Genomic DNA, 21,240 nt, shown 5'->3' with positions numbered 1-21,240 from the left:
CAAAGAAATGGAAAAAAACATTCATCTTTATCTTTACACAATAAACAAGCATAAAAAAGATTTTATAGAAGGCACTTGAAACATTTTACTGACCTCTATTACCTGATCTCTTCAGGTGTGTTATTCTGAAGTCTCAAAGCCTTGAAAGCAGATCATGGTTACCTTTAGTCTACTTTTGTAAAAATCTGACAGGTCTCATCTGAAGATCAGTCTGTGCAACTCATATGTAGTCGAATCTAAAAAATAACAGGTACATGAGGTGACAGAATATTCAGGGCAAAGTGCTTTTCTTTCTTTTCAAAATCTGTGCAGCTGCATTTTTTTATGAGCTGGTGCAAGATATTTTTTTTTACCAGTAGATAAAGAGCCACAATAGTCCAAACAAGACAAGGTCAATGACACCTTTTAATCTTTGTAATAGTACAGAGTTGAAATAAACTGTGTATTGGCATTTAGCTGTGAAATGTTCCAAAAACAACATTTTGGATGTTCTAAAAAAAACAAACAGGAAAGATCATACTCAAGTCATGTATTATTTATGTATTGTACGTGTGTGTTTGTGTATATAGGTGTGTATGTGTCCATGCATATAACAGTTAAAACTGACATTACTTATTAACGGTGTAGCATATGAATAGAGGGGGGAAATGTACCTCACACAAACCTTTGGGGTGCCCCAGGAACCATTTTTGTGCATCAGAGCCACCAGTCCCCAGTACTAACACTGGAAGTCCTGTCTTGAAAATACGAAGCATAATCAGCTTTTTAAAATGATGATGATTTTCTTGGTCTTGATCAGTTGCTAAATTAGTTAAATGTGATTATTTTAATTTGAGCACTGTGCATAATTATTAACCCCAACTTTTATAAATGTAAGCAACTGTTAATGGCTTCTCTCCCTTGAAATAGGATGTTATTTTTAAGATTTAACTATCATTACGCACTTTCTTTTATTTCCTTCCAAAAATCAGTTTGTGCAGACATATTTACAAAGGAAATTGGTTTGTTATTTGATTAGTCTTTTATGCACTTTCATTTACACAGTAGCAGCATCCCTACATTTATGAAAGCAAAGCATTCATATTTTGAGCTTATGAAACGAACAAATGATTTCACAAAGTGCAGTCGTATATCACTTTTTTTATGTATATATAAAAATCAAAATCTGAATGTATAAATTTAAAAAATAAAATGTACAAATTCAAGTTGGTGAGTGTGTCATAAAGTTCTGCAGCTGCAAAAATACTGTTGACAATATTCTTGCATACATTTGAATTACACTTGCATGAAAAATTTTTACAGCTTAAAAAACTACACGTGCAAATTATGTGTGTACAAAACGTGCAGACAATTTCTACAGCTGCAAAACGTTATTACACATTCAAGTCTTTTTTTTTTTTTTTTTTTACTGAAATCGTTTCACAATCTCAAAATATAAAGGAGCCTTATTTGCTTTCATATACATAAGTTTAGCAATTGCCGCATATCTGTTGCCTGTTGCCTGTTGACGATTGTGTTCCTGGTGGTGCTCGAAATGGCTCTTTGTGTTAGAGCCTGCTAGAAAATCACCTTATCTGATCATGGCCTGAGTGACCTGTGACAATGGGACTTTAATAGCTACTCCTAAAAAATGTTGTGGCTCCCACACTTACACATCACTTCGCCCTTTCTTGTGTCAGAGCCTCAGCAACAAGCTCCGATCAAGATGTTGTCACTTCCTGCCGACACTTTAGCTCTCCTCCCGTTCTTCTCTGATCTTCACCCCTCTGAAACTCTGATAAATTGTCTTTTCCTTCCTCCAGTCTTTTTCCACCTGTCTGTCTATTTTGCCCTCTTCCGTTTTTCCTTCGCATTTCTACTCATTAGGATACACCCATATCTCAAATTCTGGCTGGCAGGATCATTGCAGTGCAAAGTGTTGGGAAGATCACACGGGTGCTCTTAATGAAAGGTGTGTGTAGGGGCTATTTCTAAGTTACACACCCCCAGATAGGACTGTTAGATGAAAGGAAAGAACATAAATCCATAGAAAGAAGAGGGGAAGTTGGCAGACAAGATGGCCAGAGAGAGAGAAGGATGTAAACCTTTCCAGGACAATGGCCAGTTAGATCCAGCAGAGCATTAGTGCAGAGAAGGTAAATTACTTATAATAACCTACAATATGTCTTTCCTTTTCCTTTTTTATATTAGATTGCCATCTGCAAATCGATACCTGTTATTTTTCACACTCACTTCCTCACTCATTAAAGCTCTACGCTCCTTTTTTCCCCCCCTTTCACTCCTTTTATTTGATCTATTTTTCCATATCACAGTCATATCTTGTCACAAAGCTGTTTGTAGTGTTAAATCATCCTGCAGAAGCGACAAGATTTACCCCATTAAGTAGTGGCAGAGTGCACTGCTTCACTGGAGAGTAAGGGTAAGAGTCTGTCCTCGTGGGCTCTATCAATAACCATTAAGGATCCTCTCTCATTAGACCAAACCTCGTAGGCCTCCAGGATGTGAGCAATGGGTCCTGCCGTCTTATGTGATGAAGTACGCTTAGATGGAATCACCACTGTTTGGAAATGCAAATTGTAATAGTTACTCTCCCCTGAGGATGGTTGCCACCAGCGCTATGTACACAGCCTTATTCTCATTCAGCCTCGTTGGTTAATCAAGGAGAACCTCACTCCCCTATCAGCAACCTCCAATTTCCTCTTCAGCTCCTCCCTTTTCCCCACTCTCCATCTATTTACACATACACACACACACCTCAAAGCCATTCAGCATATCCAAGCTACTGCAGTATGATTATTCATATGGCAATGAGGCTGGATCAAGCTGGCAAGCCTGCCACGGCGTGATGGGAGTGTTTCCGGATGATGACTTAGGAGTCCTGCAGCTTCTCTGCCAAGAGCAGGGAATTCAAACTTAATCAGGGCAAGGACCCCTCCCTCCTATCTCCCAGAGAGCTCCAAAGGGTTGAGGCCAAAACAGGAATAGAATGAGAGAGACAAAAGTCAAAGTCTAGGCAACATCATGCACACTCTCTCCCTCTGTATTCCTCAGAGAGCCAGAGGTTTTCTCCCATGAGCGATGGGTTCATTTTAGGGCTATTGGAGAAACTTTTCTGTTTCACTCAGGAGGAGACATTAGTAAGATTAGCTTTGTTCTAGTCTATCAGTCCCATCGAAAACTCTTATCTCTCTCTCACACACACACACACACACTGTCCCAAATTTCCACACACTTAGGTATCCATCCATCACCCAGGAGTCACAGCCGGTATGTTTCACTGAAGCCCAGACGGTGAGCTCTCTGTAGCAGGCCTCCCAGCCCTCAGCTCGCCCCTGTCCGCATGCCATGGTCACACCAAGGGGAGGAGGCAATGATCGGTCCTGATCAATAATACATCGACTGCATTAAAGCTTATGAATAAGTCATGGATGGAAAGAACCCAGTCGTCAGGACACACACACACACACACACACACACACACACACACACACACACACACACACACACACACACACACACACAGAGCAAAGTGATCTTTTACTTAGGCCAGGGAAGATGAACAGACAGAAAAAGAGAACAAGGCAAGGGCTTTAACTTGTAGGGAATTTATCACCCACCCACTGACATTTTGTTGCATGTTGAGGCTCCACTCTGTCTTTTCTCTCTACCACCCATCCTATTTGCTGCCATTCTCTATCTCTCTTTCTTTCCCTTTCTCTCTCTTTCTCTATTTCCCTCTCTCAAGTAATGGCCTTTTTCCTGCGGGTGGAATAAATAAGTTATTACATCTATGTGTCCTAAGGCTTAGCAAGGACCGTTTGAATATAAATAGTTCATTTGCCTCCATAGTGGAGGCCTCGCTTTGTGCCATATAAATACATTTGTAATTACTTTCTTCTTTTTTTCCCTTTTTCTTTCTTTTTTACGAAGAGCAGGGTGACTGTTTTGGTTGACTGGAGATGCAAGATGAAATTGCCTTACACAAATAAGTCGGCCAAAGTTTTACCCCAAACACCATCTAAAACAGGAGGGAGCTGTTTGAGATTACTGGGCTTGGCTCAATGCAGAATTGTGTGTGCTGTGCTCACAATAAAGAGTGAGCAGCCTGTGATGCTTTAGACAATTTGAATACTGAGTAAAACTGGAAAGTACAAATGGTAACTTTGTCAAGAATTTGAATGGAGCAGCACTTTGGAATAATTAATGTCTCGGCTGTATACTTAAGAGAGAAGCTATAACCATATAACAACTAACCCTGTATGTGTGTGTGTATATACACTTTGTCCAACATCATCATTTATTCTGGCAGTCAGTAAGTTGGCACTTGATGCCAAGGCAGTTGCCAAGTCCATATTCGTATTGTTCCTGCTTTGTTAAAACATGAAAGTGTTGCTTTTGACATGACCACTGAGCATTTTGGAGTAAATCGTTTAGTTTTGAAAGGCCAACAGGTAGTCAAAATATGTTTACCACTGCTTATAGGTGTACACACGTGTGCTAGCATGCACTCACGAGTGCACACATTTGCGGCTGCTCTTTGATGAGATGCCCTGTTGTGAGTTTGTGTTGCGATGATGTGCTCCTGGAGGAGGGGCAGGAAGGGAAAGGAAGCAGCTCTTTGTTTCTGCCAACAGAAGTATGTCAGACAGGAATACTCTGGGAGCAGCGCTCAGAAAGATATCGCTGCCTATTAACGGACGGGTGGATTTTTCCTCAAAGATTGTGCTGCAAAGAGCGTGGGCAGGAAAACGGAGGCGGCAAAGGTGGATGCAAGTCAGGGAGAGAAGCGGAGATGGATAGAAGTCTTTGGCGGAGTTATATGAGATAAAGACCACAGAACATTACTAGGGACAGAGTCAATAAGTTTATATAGAATGTATTCATTAGCTGCTTATATAAGATTGTGCAGAGGATTCTATACAGATAACTCTTTATCCCGGAGACCACGGCACTGTATAATTCAGATATCACATGATGGATAACCAAATGTGTTGTGAAACTGCTGTCTCTCCTGGTGAGGGAGGTTATAGCCTGCATGGTAAGAATAGGCTTAGTGAAGTTAAACAAAACAGAAAAGTTTCAGACAGACACTGGTGACTTGATCCTTTTTTATCCACCACTAGCTCTTGACACCACACAACTAAAACACTTCTAAAAATCACATCTTACTGAAAATACTGTACAACTGACTGTATTGCCTCATGATGAAGTCCCATCTTCTTCCTGCTACTACAGTACAGTGTGTACAGTGTGTTTGTATGTGTTTTGTTAATGCTCACTGCGCTTGTCCGGAGAATGATTCATTAATTTAGTTTACTGTGTTGTGTAACCATTTGTGTGTGAGATAATATAGTTGCCATGAACCACTCTCCCACCAAATGTAATAACCAGAGAACAAAGCACCTGTACTATGGTTATATCCTGATGTAGCTGCTTAATTGACAGTGACACATGCATGACCTCATTGATACATGCTTGACGCGTGTGTGTTTGTGTGTTTGTGTGTGTGTGTGTGTGTGTGTGTGTGTGTGTGTGTGTGTGTGTGTGTGTGTGTGTGTGTGTGTGTGTGTGTGTGTGTGTGTGTGTGTGTTTTCTTTTCATTCAAATGCAACTTCATTTTGTAACAGTGATATCAGTTCTGTCCTTGACCTTGAAATGTCAGTTATATCAGCTCTAAAACCGAAAAACATGCGCAGTCAGTCAAGCTGCCATAGCAGTTAACTTCATGTCTACTCCATTTTGAACCCTATGAAACCGTATCGCATCAGAGATCTCGTCTTTGTTGATTCCTGCTCTGTGAGATGACAGTAAAGTCACACATATAAATGCAAACTAACTGTCCAAGGTCATAGGAAGTGATTGTTTCAGAAGAAACATTTGTGCAGGGAAATTAGATGGCGTAGCTCTAAAGTGCATTGAATCTCATTGAATTTAATAGCATCCCCATCCAGTAAGTGTGTGTTTAGAAAAACATGCTGACATATAGTCTTTTTGAAAATGGATGTGGCACAGTAGATGTAGGGAGAGAAATCATAATAAGAAGGATGGAAGGTGGAATGTGACAAGTTTCCGAAGAGAGTTGCTTCTAAGGGAGGAGTGGTGCTCTATCACCCTTACGACATTGTCCAATTAGAGCATATGATTAGTGTAGACTGTCTCCAGTGAAATTGAATCTATCAGCCAGGCTCGGATTGCTACAGGTCCCTGCAATTTAACTATCACTTTGTCTCTGTCACCGCAGAGCTGCTAATATAAAACCGACAGAATGGATGATTTCTACTTAAGGCGTAGCTTGATTGAAGCTGATTACATTTCACAAAGGTTTATTATATTTCCATAATATGTGTGCATGGTGAAAGGTGTGTGTGTGTGGGGGGGTGTGTGTGGGTGGGATGTGTGTTTGTGTGGCTGCACGCAGGTGTTGCAGCGTTAGAGGACTAATTTGTCTCTGTTCTGTTTTTTTCCATCTTTTTTTTCCCAGGCTACCAGAGCCGAGGGCAAATCCCATGGACCCGCGGGACTTTGAAGACAATGATTCCGGACCATCCATGGGACACGCCCCCTGATACCAGCAGATCAGACTCTTACTACATCCACCTGTCCTTCAATGTCTGCTTCAGCCAGCCACCAGCCCTGTTGAGCTGTCAGGCTGGCCCTCTCTCTGTCGGCCGTCTCCCTTTTTACCCTGCTTGCCTCCCCCTCCCCTCCCTGCTGGCAATGAGCTGACCTTGAAGAAGGCTGCTGTGACAAATATGGATGGCCACGTCTTTTCGGCTCTCAAACTTTTTTTAATTCCTCCCTGGCTACTAACTTTCTTTAATTGAAGCAAGCAAGTTATGTGCAATCAATTACCATCAGGCTCAGTTTCCACAGCCAGTCAGATCCTTGGCTTACTGGTGAGCCTGGCTGACTCAGACAGGAGCCTGGCTAGGCAGCCATGCGGAGCATCTGTTAAGCCCAACAGATGTCAAAAATGGGAAATTCTGTGACATGGTGGCGCTTCATACTTCATTTATTTGCAATATCATTTTGGTTCTGTCGTTTTGACAAACATTTGGGACACACTCAGTCATAGAAAGGGAACATTTGTCAGATGCCACAATGCCTTACGTCGTCAAGAGAATATATTACAAAAGTTTTCTGGGTATTTTTATTGTAAAAAGTTTCTCTAGCTTTTGTTCTATAATCTTGTCTCTTGTACTTCACATCATCCTGTTGCCTTCACCCCTCCCTTCCCCTCTGTCCTCTGCCCTACCCACTGATTTTTTTATGCTTGTATATTTGTGCGCACTTCCTTGTGTGCTTGTCAGATCTATTATCAAAAGCGGGGGACATTTTGACACCTATTGATTGGTGAATGCTGCTGAGTCTTTGTTAGGTGAAAATCGAACTGTAATTTGACTGTGCAAAATAGTACTCCCGCAGTATCAGCTTTCTATGTACTGTAATGTAAAGGCTCATTACTCCTGGCCAATCTGCAGCGTATGACGGATTACAGTCCAGACAAGTGTATGCACTTTCTACCTTGACCCGCTCAGGCATAGCTTTCATTCATGATGCACCGCAGCAAGTCTTTCTGTATCAGCAGTTTGTTTTTAATGTGATTGATTCTGTTGCCTTCAATTCAAAATTGAAAGCAGTGTCACCCATAATACATGGAACATGTTTGTCAACATGACACTGCACTAAGATATGCTGAGAGTTGTATACCCACCCAAGGGAAATGATATTAAAATAACTCTACCAGCTCATTCTTTATTCTAATGTAACAGCAGACAAGCGTCTGACTGTTTGATGTTTCTTCTTGTTTTTATTTGTCTATTTTTGTCTTAAAGCTATAAATAAATAGCCTGTTTTTTTAGATTGGATGTTGAATGTGACATGTATATTATTTATCTCTTACAAAACACTACGCAACACCTGAAACTCATCATTTTTCCAAGACACTATTATCATAAAACCTTACAGATGTGACAATGGATGCAGACAGGAGGAGAGATTGGGAAGGAGTGGATTTTTAGTTTTCCTTCATCAAAATTCAAAGCAGCAACCCATCCAGATAGGACTGGGAATTGGAGGTTTTTGAACAAGGGGGGGGGGTGATGGAGCAGTAGAGCACTTTGGGGTCTCTTCTTCTCCACAGATGCATTTAAATGCAGACTGGTTTCACAAACCCAGACAAGCCAGAACCCACTTTCATCAGCTCACAGGCTCAATCAGAAAGCCTTTGTGTCCCCAATGCTGTTCATTTTTCTTTCTCCTTTTACTTCTCTAGCTTTCTCAGATCACACCACGTGGCTCACATTGGCTTCACACCTGCTTTTCTGCCCGAGCTCCTTCATCAAGGCAAGAAAGCTTTCTCAGCATGTCCGATCTCTCCACGTTGAGAAATTGACTCTGAGAAACTCATTTAGTCGTGGCTGGAGCTATCTGGGTGGTAACACATCTGGGTTTGCATTCTCTTGTGAGTTTGCCTTTACAGAAATAATGGGGCTTAATGATTTACCGCATGAGGCATTGATCCTCAGCATTCACTAAGCAACTGCGGACTGACCAAGCACCGCAGCACTCCAACCCAGTGTGGCTGTGGCTAAATTGATTTAAGTTAGCAGACGGGAGGCATAGCCAAATGCGGGCTCCTGGGCTATCAAAGGGATGCTGGTTTCAGCGGATAATCATTATCCCGTCATCTGCGTCGCCAACCTGATCAAATGAATAATAACAAACCTGAGGGGAACAATGTGCCTGGTGTCTGTGGAGGAAATGGAGAGGAGAACGTTGTCTCATCTAATTTAGCCAGCGAGACCACAAGGATCCCCTTTTTTCCACACCCAATTACACCTGCTCCTCCAGGTTCACTTCACTGAGCGTGTTCACACAGAGACACAAATAAACACAAGCACAGTCGTAAGACCTCTGCTTTCCTGATGGGCAAAAAAGAGACCATTTGTGTATTTGTATTGACATGAATTAATTGCTTCATGGGTTGTGAGATTGAATTAGCTACGTGACATGCTTGCTAGTGGTGATGCAGCTTTGATTGCTGCCTATAATAGAGCCTGTTTCTCTCTGCCATTATTTAAAAGACAGTTGAGTTTGTGTTATGCAGCTCCACCACCCACCAACCCACTATTACTTGATGATTCAGTTTATTAGCATGCAAGAGCAGGTACAGAAATAGGACATTTCTTTCTAATAACAGACTACACAATGCCCTGAGATCTATGTGTGTCTGTGTGTGAGTGTGCATTTAAGCATTTGTGAGGACGTGCATTAGCCTGTGAAAAATGACAGTTTGTTTGCAGACACCCACACCTCTCGTACCATTCAACAGAATGTATTGCTTGTCTCACAATAAGTGCACTAGCTTATTCATCTTTCCCCATGGCCTCTTTACACACACACACACAAACACAAAAACAAGGAAATAGGCATCAGCCAAGGGACGCGATTTTTACATCTTCCGCTGTTTGCTTTGGGTTCAAACATAACTGCAACCAGAGATGACTATAACAAGACTCAAAGATTAGTGTCATCTTTGAGTTCAACATTTTCATCCCTTGTGGTGACTTATGTGGGTTTCCAATGTGTTTACTATACATTTTGGATGCAAAATATGATGTGGAAAGCAGACAAAATTAGCATATTGGCCAAGAAAATGCCACGCATAAGATGCACATAAATAAAACAAGTGACATTTCTTGGTGCAATGAAAATGAATATGTTTTTTTGTCTATATTTGCAGTAACAACCCACACTAACACCTGCACCTTGTCTCCAATTAATTTAATGTGATCAAGAAAGAGAGGGCTAAGGCACCTCTTGAGGAATGCTAACAGGGAATGAATCAATCTCTTCCGATCTTTGATTTTTGGCTCATATGAGGGAAGGTGATGCAGATTCTGGACCATCCCAGGCTGACTGACAGCATGCATCTGTCAAAGGCGGCAGGTACAGACAGCTGTCTGGCAGCCCTAGCTCATGAACAATGAATGGGTGGAGACGAGACGGCCGGGGGAATCCATCTGTCCTCTCGACAGCTTCCATCACTCTTACATCCCCGAGTCAGCAAAGACACCTTAGGGCTTCTGTCTCTAACCTCTGCAATCGTTCCCTGTCTCAGCATCCTACTTGGACAAGTAGAGGACTTGCAGACTAGGAAGGGAAAGGAGACTGAAGGGATATTGCGATCAAAAGCAGCAGATGAGCAGGCTCATACCAGGGTTTAGAATGAGGATTAGAGTTTAGAATTAAGCTTGCAATGGGGAGACATAAAACCGGTCACATGCAAGGTAATAGAGATGGGGATCATGATGGCATGGATGCAGTGGAGAGGAGCCGGGATGCTTGGTTTCCTCGAGCTGATAATGGAACGTGCCTCTGAATAAAATGAACATCCCGCCTAGATAACACCTACTGCTGTTCCTTCTGGGAGCTGTAACACATTATACTCTCTCTGTCACAGCTGTGATGAATCATCCTCACAACAAGGATGAATGTAGAATGTAGAAATGTGGGAGGCAAAATATTGCCTTTGCAGACTTGCTCTCCAAAATCTCTGCCCAAAGGTAAGTGGAAGTAAAAACAATATATATGTTTATATTGTAATATCAAGTTTCTTCTTAGTTGACACAAATATGTCTGCATGCATCTAAAAATGATCTGTTGCATTAAAATGGTCGACATTTGTGTTTGAGTTTCTTTTCACAGAGTTTGACATCCTTCTACACCCACTGTTCACAAAAACCTGGCAACTCTGCTTGATCCACTTCACTGTTTTCCCCTCCTTGTCTTCCTCGCTCCTCATCCTTCCTCACGCCTCTCATCATTCATGCTGTGTACACAGTCTGTCCCTTTCTGGTTGCCCAGGCTCCTCTGGAGCTTGTTAATTGCGTTGGTGACACAGGTCTGTGTGTGAAGCAGCAGTAGTAATTGCTCTGGCCTGGCCTGAAGAGAGGAAGGGTGCAGCCGTCTGGCCTCCAGGTCTGCCCCAAGGCTACGAGATTAGATACATGCTTCCATGTTTGATGAGATGGATAGCATTAGCAATTTTATCAGGGACGGAGTCTACCATCAAGTTTGTACTGCTGTCCTCATTGGGTTTTTCAGACTATTCTGCAGATACTATATAGATCAGTAGTAGCTGGAAAAACTGTTTGTACAATATTGTGATGACCTTTAGATTACAGCAAGAGCGCCATGTTATCCATTCAATTTATTTGTTTCTATCACTCTAATACAGGGAGCTCAAATACCATCGCTTAGCATAATTTGTAGACTCACATGCATGAGAGTGGCAGGCTTAAATTCCTGCTGTTGTACAAATAGCTTTCTCTCAGTTAGTAGCTTAGTGTCAGCGGCCCCCATTCATCAGGCTGTTCTGGTAAAGACTGGAGATTCTACCATGGAAATTATCCTAAATAAGACTCCAGGACATGAAGGGAAGCCAGTGAAATGAGAAATATATATGTAACGTTCAAAATGATGCAGTTTGATTTATTAAAAAGAAGGTTAGGCATACCTCGCTGTAATTTACTGAAGCAGAAGTGAATATTTGTTTCAGGGGTTGCTGTTGAGCTGCTGGTTTGCAAGGTGAATGGAGAATGGAGAATGGAGATCATCCTGAAGATTAAATCTTAAGAAACACTTTTGGTATTGAGGATAATCGCCACCATTGACGGTACAGGAATTTTTTTTGTTTAGTTGTTGGCACAGTCACCTCACAGCAAGTAGGACCTGGGTACAAACCCAACCTGAGGCCTTTCTATATGCAGTCTTCCTCCAACCCCAAAAGACATTCATGTAATTAAGGTATTGGGAATGCACATAACTATACCTTTGACTAACGTGCTGGCCCAAGACCTTGATTGGTTCCTTGGACCTGCAACACAGCTGGCCGTTATTGCTAAATGGGTCAAATACAGAGGACACATTTCCTCACAGTGATTAATGAAATATAACAAAACAGGTGTTGCTTGAGTTTCCAACTTCAAGGGTGCACCTGTTATGGCTTAGAGTGGTGTCTTGGAAGTGGGCTCAGAGGATGTCATATAGAGACATTTTGAAAAGTAGGAAGCAATTGTGTTATCTGAGTATCATTCCCCATCCAAGAAAATCTGTTCTACTTCTCAATCTGCTGTACATTTTTGGAACAGCACATTGAAATTTGCATGTACTTGTTCAGCCAATCAGGACAAATCCAACAGCTACCCAGCATGTAGTATTGGGAGCTCAGTCATTTTTTGTCTGAAGCCTGCTCCAGTCAAGTCCTGTATGTAGAGTTGGTCTGCCCCACTTTTGGTATTGTGTAAGAAAGCAGTCAGAAACATAGTATGCATTTGCTTCACCAAGGTTCTTGGCCTCATGTCATGGTGGTGTCATGGGAGGGGGTGCAAGCATCAACCAAGGTTATACATTTTAACCCTAGTTCTATGAAAATTTGTGAATCTCGGTTTATAGAAGCAGGTGGGTTTGCCCATGAGCCATGAGCTTAACTGGTACATGCACTGCTGCAGTAGAGGGTGATCAGCCGTGCAGAGCCAAGAGCGTTCTGCTTGTGCTCCTGCGTCAAGTATTGTGGCAGCCTAAAATGCCAGGAATTCAAGTAGTTATCTTGGCACAAATCAGCTGCTTCGCTCTTAGAAGTTAGTGTGAGTGATTTCCAAGCAAATGTGATTGTGATCTTAAAGCTACGATAAAGCTTTTGTAGTGGAATGAGATTATGCTCATTGTAATGCACTTTAACAATACACTCTAAAACCTCTCTCATGTTAAACGTCTATAATATTTTTCTGGATTGGCGTACAACATTTGTATTGTTTTTACAACTGTAAAACACATTTATTGTTTGAGAGCTATTAAAAAATGGATGTGAAAGTGTTTTTCACAAGAGTGTTCAGATTTTCTTTAAGGAATAATGATATTCTAACTTTAATTTTCTACTGTTTACTGTGGAAGTGGGAAAAAATATAGAAAATACACACACATTAATTTCAATATCAGTAAGAATTTGTATAGTCAACATGATTTAGTTCTTTACTGACATGTTGTATTAGTGTCTGTCCTTGTACTTCCCGCCTACACAAAAACGCTTCTTTAATAGTCTCCCCTTGGTGACTGCTTAATCAAGATGACAAGCAGCTTAAAAACCAGATCCTAATTGGATGCAGTGATGATAAGGCATTAACTGAACATGCACTCTTTTGTATTTTCAAAAAATGATCTCCCTCAACAACAGTCTAAAACCTCATCTCAACTGGAAGTTGCATAGAACTGAATATAAAAAGAATTACGACATGGATTTATTTAAAACTCTCTTTTATATCCACATACTCTTAACACCTCTCTCTCTCTTCTGTTGATGTGTCTCTCACCTCTTTGGTTCTGCTACACTTGCAGGTATATGGCAGATGTGCTAATGACCTCTGTTCAGTGTGGGGAAACTTTCGATTGCTGCAGCATCACAAACACTTCCTCTGCTTAGAAATCCAGACATTGCTCATGATACTGCTGTTAAGAGACTGCAATCAATACACAGTGTTACACAGTATTTTCTGTATTATAGTCCACTCCCAACAGACATCTGTTCACTAAATTTTAAGTATAAGCCACAAGAGGAGAAATCAAAAGAAATGAAAAAGAAATTATGTTTTTTTTTCTTACCTAGGGAGTCTAGCAATTTTTGATGGGTTTCCCTTAAACTAGAGCGGCAAATTGGCAGAATAGACACTTCAGTCTGTTGTGCTTGTGATTTGGTTTCTCCTTTTTAAGATAGAGAATGAAGGTGTGGTCTCAAGGGGTCATATTTTTCTGCAGGAAAAGACAGAACTACATTCCAGGCAGGGAGAAACACAATAAATAGTGTGTGAACTGAGTTGCAGTTTGAAAGGCATGAAAAGTAGAGAAATAGAAACTGTAAACAAGGCATGATGCAGATTCTGCACCCGGATCAGGAGTATATTACAGATAGAAAATATTTTATTATGTGTAGATAAAGCTCAAAGCATAAATACAGGTGTTATTGCATTCAAGACGCTTTAGAAAGTTGTTTTTTCGATGTATCTTCCCAGCTAGGCAGCTACATTTTTGTCGGTAGCCTAGGAGTCTGTATTCAATCATCCTTTAGATTTATTGATGCATCTTTTATTTGTAGTAGAGGAAATGGGACATGGGACTTATAACAAAGGGCAGACAATGTGGGTATGGAGCAGAATGAAAAGTAATTCTATTCTCCAAACTGATTGCAGTAAACTGACACATCAGAGCTACTGTGAAACAATGGAGGGAAGTGAGTTGCTTTCAAGGCTTTCAAGAAGAGGTTGTTGTTGAATTCAAATCATGTATATTACACATTGTAGCACAAAGGGATTAAATGTCTTTGTATTTTTTTCCCTCATGTCCACATACGCCACAGGAGTCTAAAATCCTGTCTTTCTTCGATTTCATTCTCTCTCCAAAACAGGCTAACATCCATTAGTGCTGGCAGGCAGGAGATTGAGATGAATGTGTTCCAATTTTAACCACCCCTCTGAGTGTCCTGCAGGGTTGCGGATGTATACAGGAGGGCTGTGAAGTGAGAGCTGGAGCTGTCCCAAGGTAGCTTGGACTGTTTCAGAGTGGCCTTGCGATCTCTACCTGTGGGTGGAATACCAAACACATCTCTGAGTGTACGTATGAATTCATATAAATAGTTGCACAGACAACTCTCTCCTTCTTTCTGTCTGTTTTTTGCTTCCTCTCTTGTGTGCCCACATTCATACTATATCCCTTGAGAAGACTCAGACCTTCACAGGGCAGTCTCTGAAAACTTATGTAATCACTTCAAATGTGGCCACTCCATCTCCATTACCATGGGCCTGCATAGCAGATAATGGGCAAAAATATGGCAACAATGTTCATGCAAACACATTCACTGAGCACCCTCATAACTCAGAGGAAAAGAAATTGTTTCTGATAGCCAGTACCTGTTTATTCACACTGCGTCTGAGTAGTAGTTGCACTTGAGCAGAATCATTTCCTCATGAAAGCTTTGTGTATGACTGAGTGGAGTAATGAGTGGATACAATAAAACTTTCCTCCCACTATATTTAACATCTACTTTGTGTCTTCTGCGGTCGCTTTGAGATGATGTTTTAAGCCTCTTCTTGCGGTAGCCAATCAGAATGCTTATTTAAACCAGTGCCCATCTCAGGGTACTGGAGGCCACAATTTGGTGAACAAGGTTTGACTTTAACCATGATATATGAGTCGCCATTAAGATAATGATAATAAAATGGGCATTTGATTAAAGGAGCATCCAGTCGTGTTAATTGTTCTTTTGATGAAAGGTCAGTCTCAGCATGTGTCTGAGCCCAGGCGCCACCAGCGGTGGTATTTAATGAGACTTTCTCAATTAAATTATCCACAGGGAAACAAAGACGGAGGCCAGCACTTTCTGCTCCCAACTGACATTTATAGGACATACTGGGTCTTAAAGGCACTTTAGCAATGGAAGGCAGTTTGTTACCCTATGAATTATTAGGGAGGATGGACTGATCTCCACCTTCAAAAAATCTATATCACAAACAATTCAAGCACATTAATAATCATTTGTGCAAATAGTTGAGCTATTGTATCACACAAACGTGGACTGAAACTCCCCCCTCTCCCTACGCTGGATTTGGTCTTCCCATGTCGACGTGCTGTGGTGTCCCTTTGAGGATTAGTAACGATCAAAGCTATGCTCATTCCATGCTTGCATTTCCTCCCTCCTAACAGCAGGTGGGAAAACCCCATCAGCCCACACACACACACACACACACACACACACACACACAGACACACACATGCACCTGTGTATCAGCCAGCATGGGTAAACTTCCGGCATGCTCAACAGGGCAGGGAGATACACACCAAAATACTGCTTACAAAATTTCTATTACAGCACACACATTCTCATGACAGTCCAGTGTGTTTTGTGGCCATGTGGGACTCATTTATAGGTGACTCATGTTGCTTTACAACATTTCATTGCTGTTTTGAATTTGCATGGCTGCCTCCATGTCGTCCAGTAGGAGACATGTTTATACTCCGAGCTATATTTGTCTTCATACTTCAAAAGATGTCCTATATTTCAACTACGTTCCACTTTTCTGCTGCTATTGTTTAGATGCTTCTGATGGCCACCCTCTTCTTCAGTCTCAGTTTTTCAGTACTGGATAGATTTGTGTGTGTACATCACCCTTTGTCACTGTGTGTCACAGCCCCATAGCTCCTCTGCAGTGACCCTAATGCCAGTTTGTCCAAGGTAAGGCAACAGAGCAAAGCAATTTATTTTGTGTGTGTCTGTCAGTATGTAGGCTATATGTGTGCATTTCTGTCCATGTGCACGCCAGTAAATGAATCAAAGACGTGTAGCAAGAAAGGGGGTTAATATTTGAATATGAAGATTTTTCCATAGTCCTTTAGGGTTGGGGCCAAGCAGCAGTGGGCATTGAGCTGGTAATTCTTCACCCTGTGATCAAAGGCCCGGTTCTCAGCAAGCTCCTCTACCACCCTCCCACCATTCCCCTTATTTTCCCCTCCCTCCCCTCTCCTTGCTGTGCCAATCAGAGCCCAGAGTGACCGGGCGTGAGTTTAAAATCCTGTGGTGCTGTTGCTTATTATCCCTGAGTCTTGCAGATTGTCCTGGTCCCACCCCTCACTGTTCTGACTCTTGCCCCTTAGAACCCAACTTCCTCCTCTCATGGTCAATCTCCATGCTCTAACTGCACCCAGATTTAAACATTTTCTTTCAATACTGGCCATCCTAGAAACCTTTAGGCAGCTACAGTGCTGCTACCTCTTGCCATCCTCCTGTGTTTAGTCTCTTGAACAGTTTTGAACTCCACACATGGCCCACTCTATCATACCCTTGACGAAACCTCTCTTAACACCCATAACTTTCAGTTTAGTTAAGATATTTCATGCTCCCTTTTCCTCCTAACCCCCTTTTCACACACCCATCTATATTCATGCACTTGACTGCTGAATCTTATGTATGAACCAATTCTTTTTTTCCCCTGCTTGCTACAACTTTCTTTTGTTCTCAATCGCTGTCCGCTGCTCCTTCTATTCTAATTCGCACTTCAATAGCTCACACATGTCACTCACTCGCTGGCGCTATGCATATTTGTTCATTCCAGCATCTCGTAGACATACAATGCCGCTGTAGTATTCTCAAGGTTACTCTCAAAGTTACCCTCCTGCAAATCTGGGTCTTTTTTATCTAACACAAATATAGCCTAGAGCACCAAGCAGTGTGATGAAAAATGCAGAATAGGGCCAGGGTATGGCAGGAAAGCAGGGAATGAGTGGCCCACTTTGGCCCATGAAAAAACACCTGCGACAGTTTGTGGTCTTCTAAACGAAGGCAGCCTGCGGGTGTGAGCAGTGGGCCAAGTCAAAATGATTGCTACAGAACAGGCCAAGCCTGCTGGGAGCACTGGTGCCTCTTTTCATCCTGGCCCCATTCCATCACATGACCTTCTGGCCCTGATGCTCTCGTCTGTCCTTCTGTCTTCTCTCTCTTGCTAATTCTCTGTGATATTCCCACTCCTTCTATTCTTCAATATTCTATTAGATTTTGTCTGTGCAGTTGGTCACATGTGCCCAGACTTATGCACAACTGAATAGGCTCAATTCTTTAATTCTGTCTAATCCTCAAGCCCATTTTAATGTTGCCTTTGATAACTTTTCTTTAATGAGTAATTTACTTTAATGTGAACCCCCTTTTTAATAGATGACACTAGCAGCACCTGGCAGAGGCTAAGAAGGAGAGATAGAATTGGAGAAGTGGACATTATGCAGCAAAGAAACAAGACTCCAGCAACAGAATCCAATTTTTAATGTGTAGGAATTACATTTTGGTGCTTTTCAATTCAATTCAATTCAATTTTATTTGTATAGCGCCAATTCATAACAGAAGTTATCTCAGGACACTTTTCAAATAGAGCAGGTCTAGACCGAACTCTTCAACATTAATTACAGAGACCCAACAGTACCACCATGAGCAAGCACTTGGCGACAAGGGCAAGGAAAAACTGCCTGTTAAAAGGCAGAAACCTAGGACAGATCCTCCGGCTCTAGGTGGTTGGTCGTCTGTCTCGACCAGTTGGGGTGAGAGAGAGAGAGAGAGAGAGAGAGAGGCAGAGAGAGAGAGAGAGCGAGAGACAGACAGACAGACAGACAGACAGACAGACAGACAGACAGACAGACAGGTGCACAGCAACAACAGTATTGGCAATGGCAGTCAAGCAGGACCATGGCAGGAGGCTCCACCAGGATCCATGAGAACCTGCGAGACGAGAAAGCACAAGAACTCCGGGGAAGAAGTGAAGTTAGTAACATGCATTAATGGGACATGAATGAGTGCAGAAAGAGAGAGGAAGGGGAGGAGCTCAGTGCACCATGGGAAATCCCCCGATAGTCTAGGCCTATAGCAGCATAACTAAGGGATGGTTCAGGACTCACCTGATCCAGCCCTAACTATAAGCTTTATCAAAGAGGAATGTCTTAAGCCTACTCTTGAATGTGGTGAGGGTGTCTGCCTCCCGAACCACAACTGGAAGCTGGTTCCACAAGAGAGGAGCTTGGTAACTGAAGGCTCTGGCTCCTGTTCTACTTTTAGAGACTATAGGAACCACAAGTAGCCCAGCATTCAGAGAACGTAGTGTTCTAGAGGGGTAATAGGGTACTATGAGCTCTTTAAGATATGAAGGGGCCTGACCATGAAGAGCTTTATAGGTGAGGAGGAGGATTTTAAATTCAATTCTACATTTTACAGGGAGCCAATGCAGAGAAGCTAGTACAGGAGAGATGTGATCTATTTTTCTAGTTCCTGTCAGTACTCGTGCTGCAGCGTTCTGAATTAATTGGAGCGTTTTAATGGACTTTTGAGCTGCTGACCAAAAGGTGTTTTGACCAGAAATTCATCATACAGAAACAACAATTTTTTCATTGCCTTCATTGTCTGTGTCTTCCAAAACAACATGACCATTGCAAATGAGCATTTTCTAACACTGCCACTTCCAAACACTGCCTTTGTAAAGTGCCATACTCGATTCAAGCATATGTTGAGCTCTAGATGTGTAAACTCTAGCTTAATTTCAAAAAGGTAGATAACTGAGTTTGGTGGTGTTTACCCCAGCTCTCTCACTGTCCAACAGTAAGCTAGCTAACCTATTTACGGGCATAGTAAATGGCATCAAAACAGGAAGGACGTGGTAAAGTATTAAATCTTGCCTCTTGCTTAATTTGATTGGCTATTAACATAGTAACGACCAGCGCAACTTTGAAAATAATTACAACTTTTATGCACATCTAAAAACCACTAGAAAAGTGTATTTCTAGCGATGCGTCTCTGGGTGATCGGCCCCATAGTCTTTGAACATACCAACACTGCTATTGTTTGTCACATAGCTGTGGGAATCTAAGATGAGCAGTGTTGGACAGCTGGTTCACCTCTTTGGTCCAAACATTTTGTACAGACATTAATGGTCCCCATGAGATGAATCCTTAAGAATTTGGTTTTCCACTAGTCAGGGGACCACCAAAGACTTGTGGTCCTCTGACTAACAAGAGTCAGCAGTTCACAGTTTTAGTTCAGAGTGAAATGTCTCAATAGTTGGGTTGCCTGAGGTACAGACATTTATATTGCCCACATGATAATTTGTAATAGCTTTGGTCTTCCCCTGAGTTTTGGTCAAGTCAGAATTTCAATTTGTCCAAAAGGCTACTATGGTTTATGACCTAATACCTATAAAACTAATGACATTACCATCAGCCTCAACTGTGCTCTGCTGCATTAAGCTCAAAGCACCACTGTGCCTACATACAGCCCACAGAGGACAGTCCCAGTCTGACACACAGCCCCTGTGTATCTGCTCCCTCTAATCATACATCGTTTAAACTCAATTGACAATAATTTCATCATTTAGAGTGACATCTAAGATTGTAGAAGTAACACTTTAGTTTATATTTTGCCTAAAGAGAGGGAGGAAACCTTGATGAGTGCTTGCAGTTAGCTGATGTCTACTAATCATGTATAAGTGAGAGAAGATTGCCCATTGCTCAGTTGGACTTAACCTTGTTTGAGGCTGTTATTTAGAAATGCCACTGCCTGTTGTTTGGAGATGTGATAATAGTCTACTGCAGCCCTGAGACCATTTGGACCTTTAGCCTTCAGAAACAACTGCTGGCTGGTTTCTGGTTAAATTACTGCGTGCAGTGCTGTCTTCTGTGTATGTTCTGCTGATAAAGAATCATAAATCATTACATTTAATTGATCAACTTTTATTGCATTGTGTTTTGATAAGGTGTTGTATTCAGGTTCCACTATTACTTTAACCGTGTAGGTTTTAATGAACATTTTCAATTAACATACACAGCAGCATAAGCCACCCGTTATTTACATTGACTCAAATAGCTCAGGGATTGATCTAATTTTCCGATAGTGCCATGCCTGTATTTTTCCATTGCAATAACATTCGGCCAGTGATATATATGTCATATTTATTATCATCCTTGTTTTTTGCAATTAGCTATGTAACCCATTGCAAACTGAGCATAATTTTTTCTAGCTTAATTAAGGAAGTAATTGTTGATGCTTCAGCGTTTCTCACTCAAATTGTTATTGGCCCCTGCCTCTGAAATCCCAAATCAATATCTGTACCTCATTTGATTCTCAGCCTGGGCCTCATAGATTGACAGTCGCACGCGCACGCGCACGCGCACGCGCACACGCGCGCACACACACACACACACACACACACACACACACACACACACACACACACACAAACTACCCTTTATATCTTCCTCAGATTCAATTGTGGATGTTTATCTGATGTCCCTGCAACAGCACCAGGCCAGATGTGAGCTTTGCCAGTGGAACAAGGCATTGATCACATAATTGAATGATTATTCAGTTAATTTAAGCCTGAGTGAACATGAGTGTGGGCAGAACTTTGCAAGTAAGCAAGAATGTATAACTGTGCATGGTTGCACATGTGTTTTCATGCGATTGGTAGCATAAGCCTGCTTAAGGGAACTCTGAATATTCGCCACTAAAGTCAGCTCCTTAATGGGCCAGCAGAAACATTTGCTGAAATCATTAGCGCATTATCCCTTGATGTGTCCTCTCCCCTGTTTTCCTTCTCTCTATTGCTTTCTGACTCACACACTCACAAACAAAGATGTCCTTCGTATTAGTACGCTGGTTAT

At 41.8% G+C, this 21,240-nt stretch overlaps 1 protein-coding gene across 3 annotated transcripts in view; it reads left to right on the top strand.

Moving 5' to 3' along the window:
- trim44 (tripartite motif containing 44) overlaps positions 1-7,868 on the top strand; it is a 41,156-nt gene extending 33,288 nt beyond the window's left edge. For all 3 annotated transcript variants that reach the window (XM_051383594.1, XM_051383593.1, XM_051383592.1), the window contains one exon: positions 6,482-7,868. In XM_051383594.1, the coding sequence (XP_051239554.1) occupies positions 6,482-6,526 (45 nt within the window). In that variant the 3' untranslated portion in view covers positions 6,527-7,868. The remainder of the gene's footprint in view (positions 1-6,481) is intronic.
- The last annotated feature ends 13,372 nt before the right edge of the window (positions 7,869-21,240 follow it).

The sequence above is a fragment of the Dicentrarchus labrax genome, unplaced genomic scaffold (genome assembly GCF_905237075.1).
Source record: "Dicentrarchus labrax unplaced genomic scaffold, dlabrax2021, whole genome shotgun sequence".
NCBI classification, from domain to species: Eukaryota; Metazoa; Chordata; class Actinopteri; family Moronidae; genus Dicentrarchus; species Dicentrarchus labrax.
Note: the sequence above shows the minus strand (reverse complement) of the source record. Positions and strands in the feature narration are given on the sequence as shown.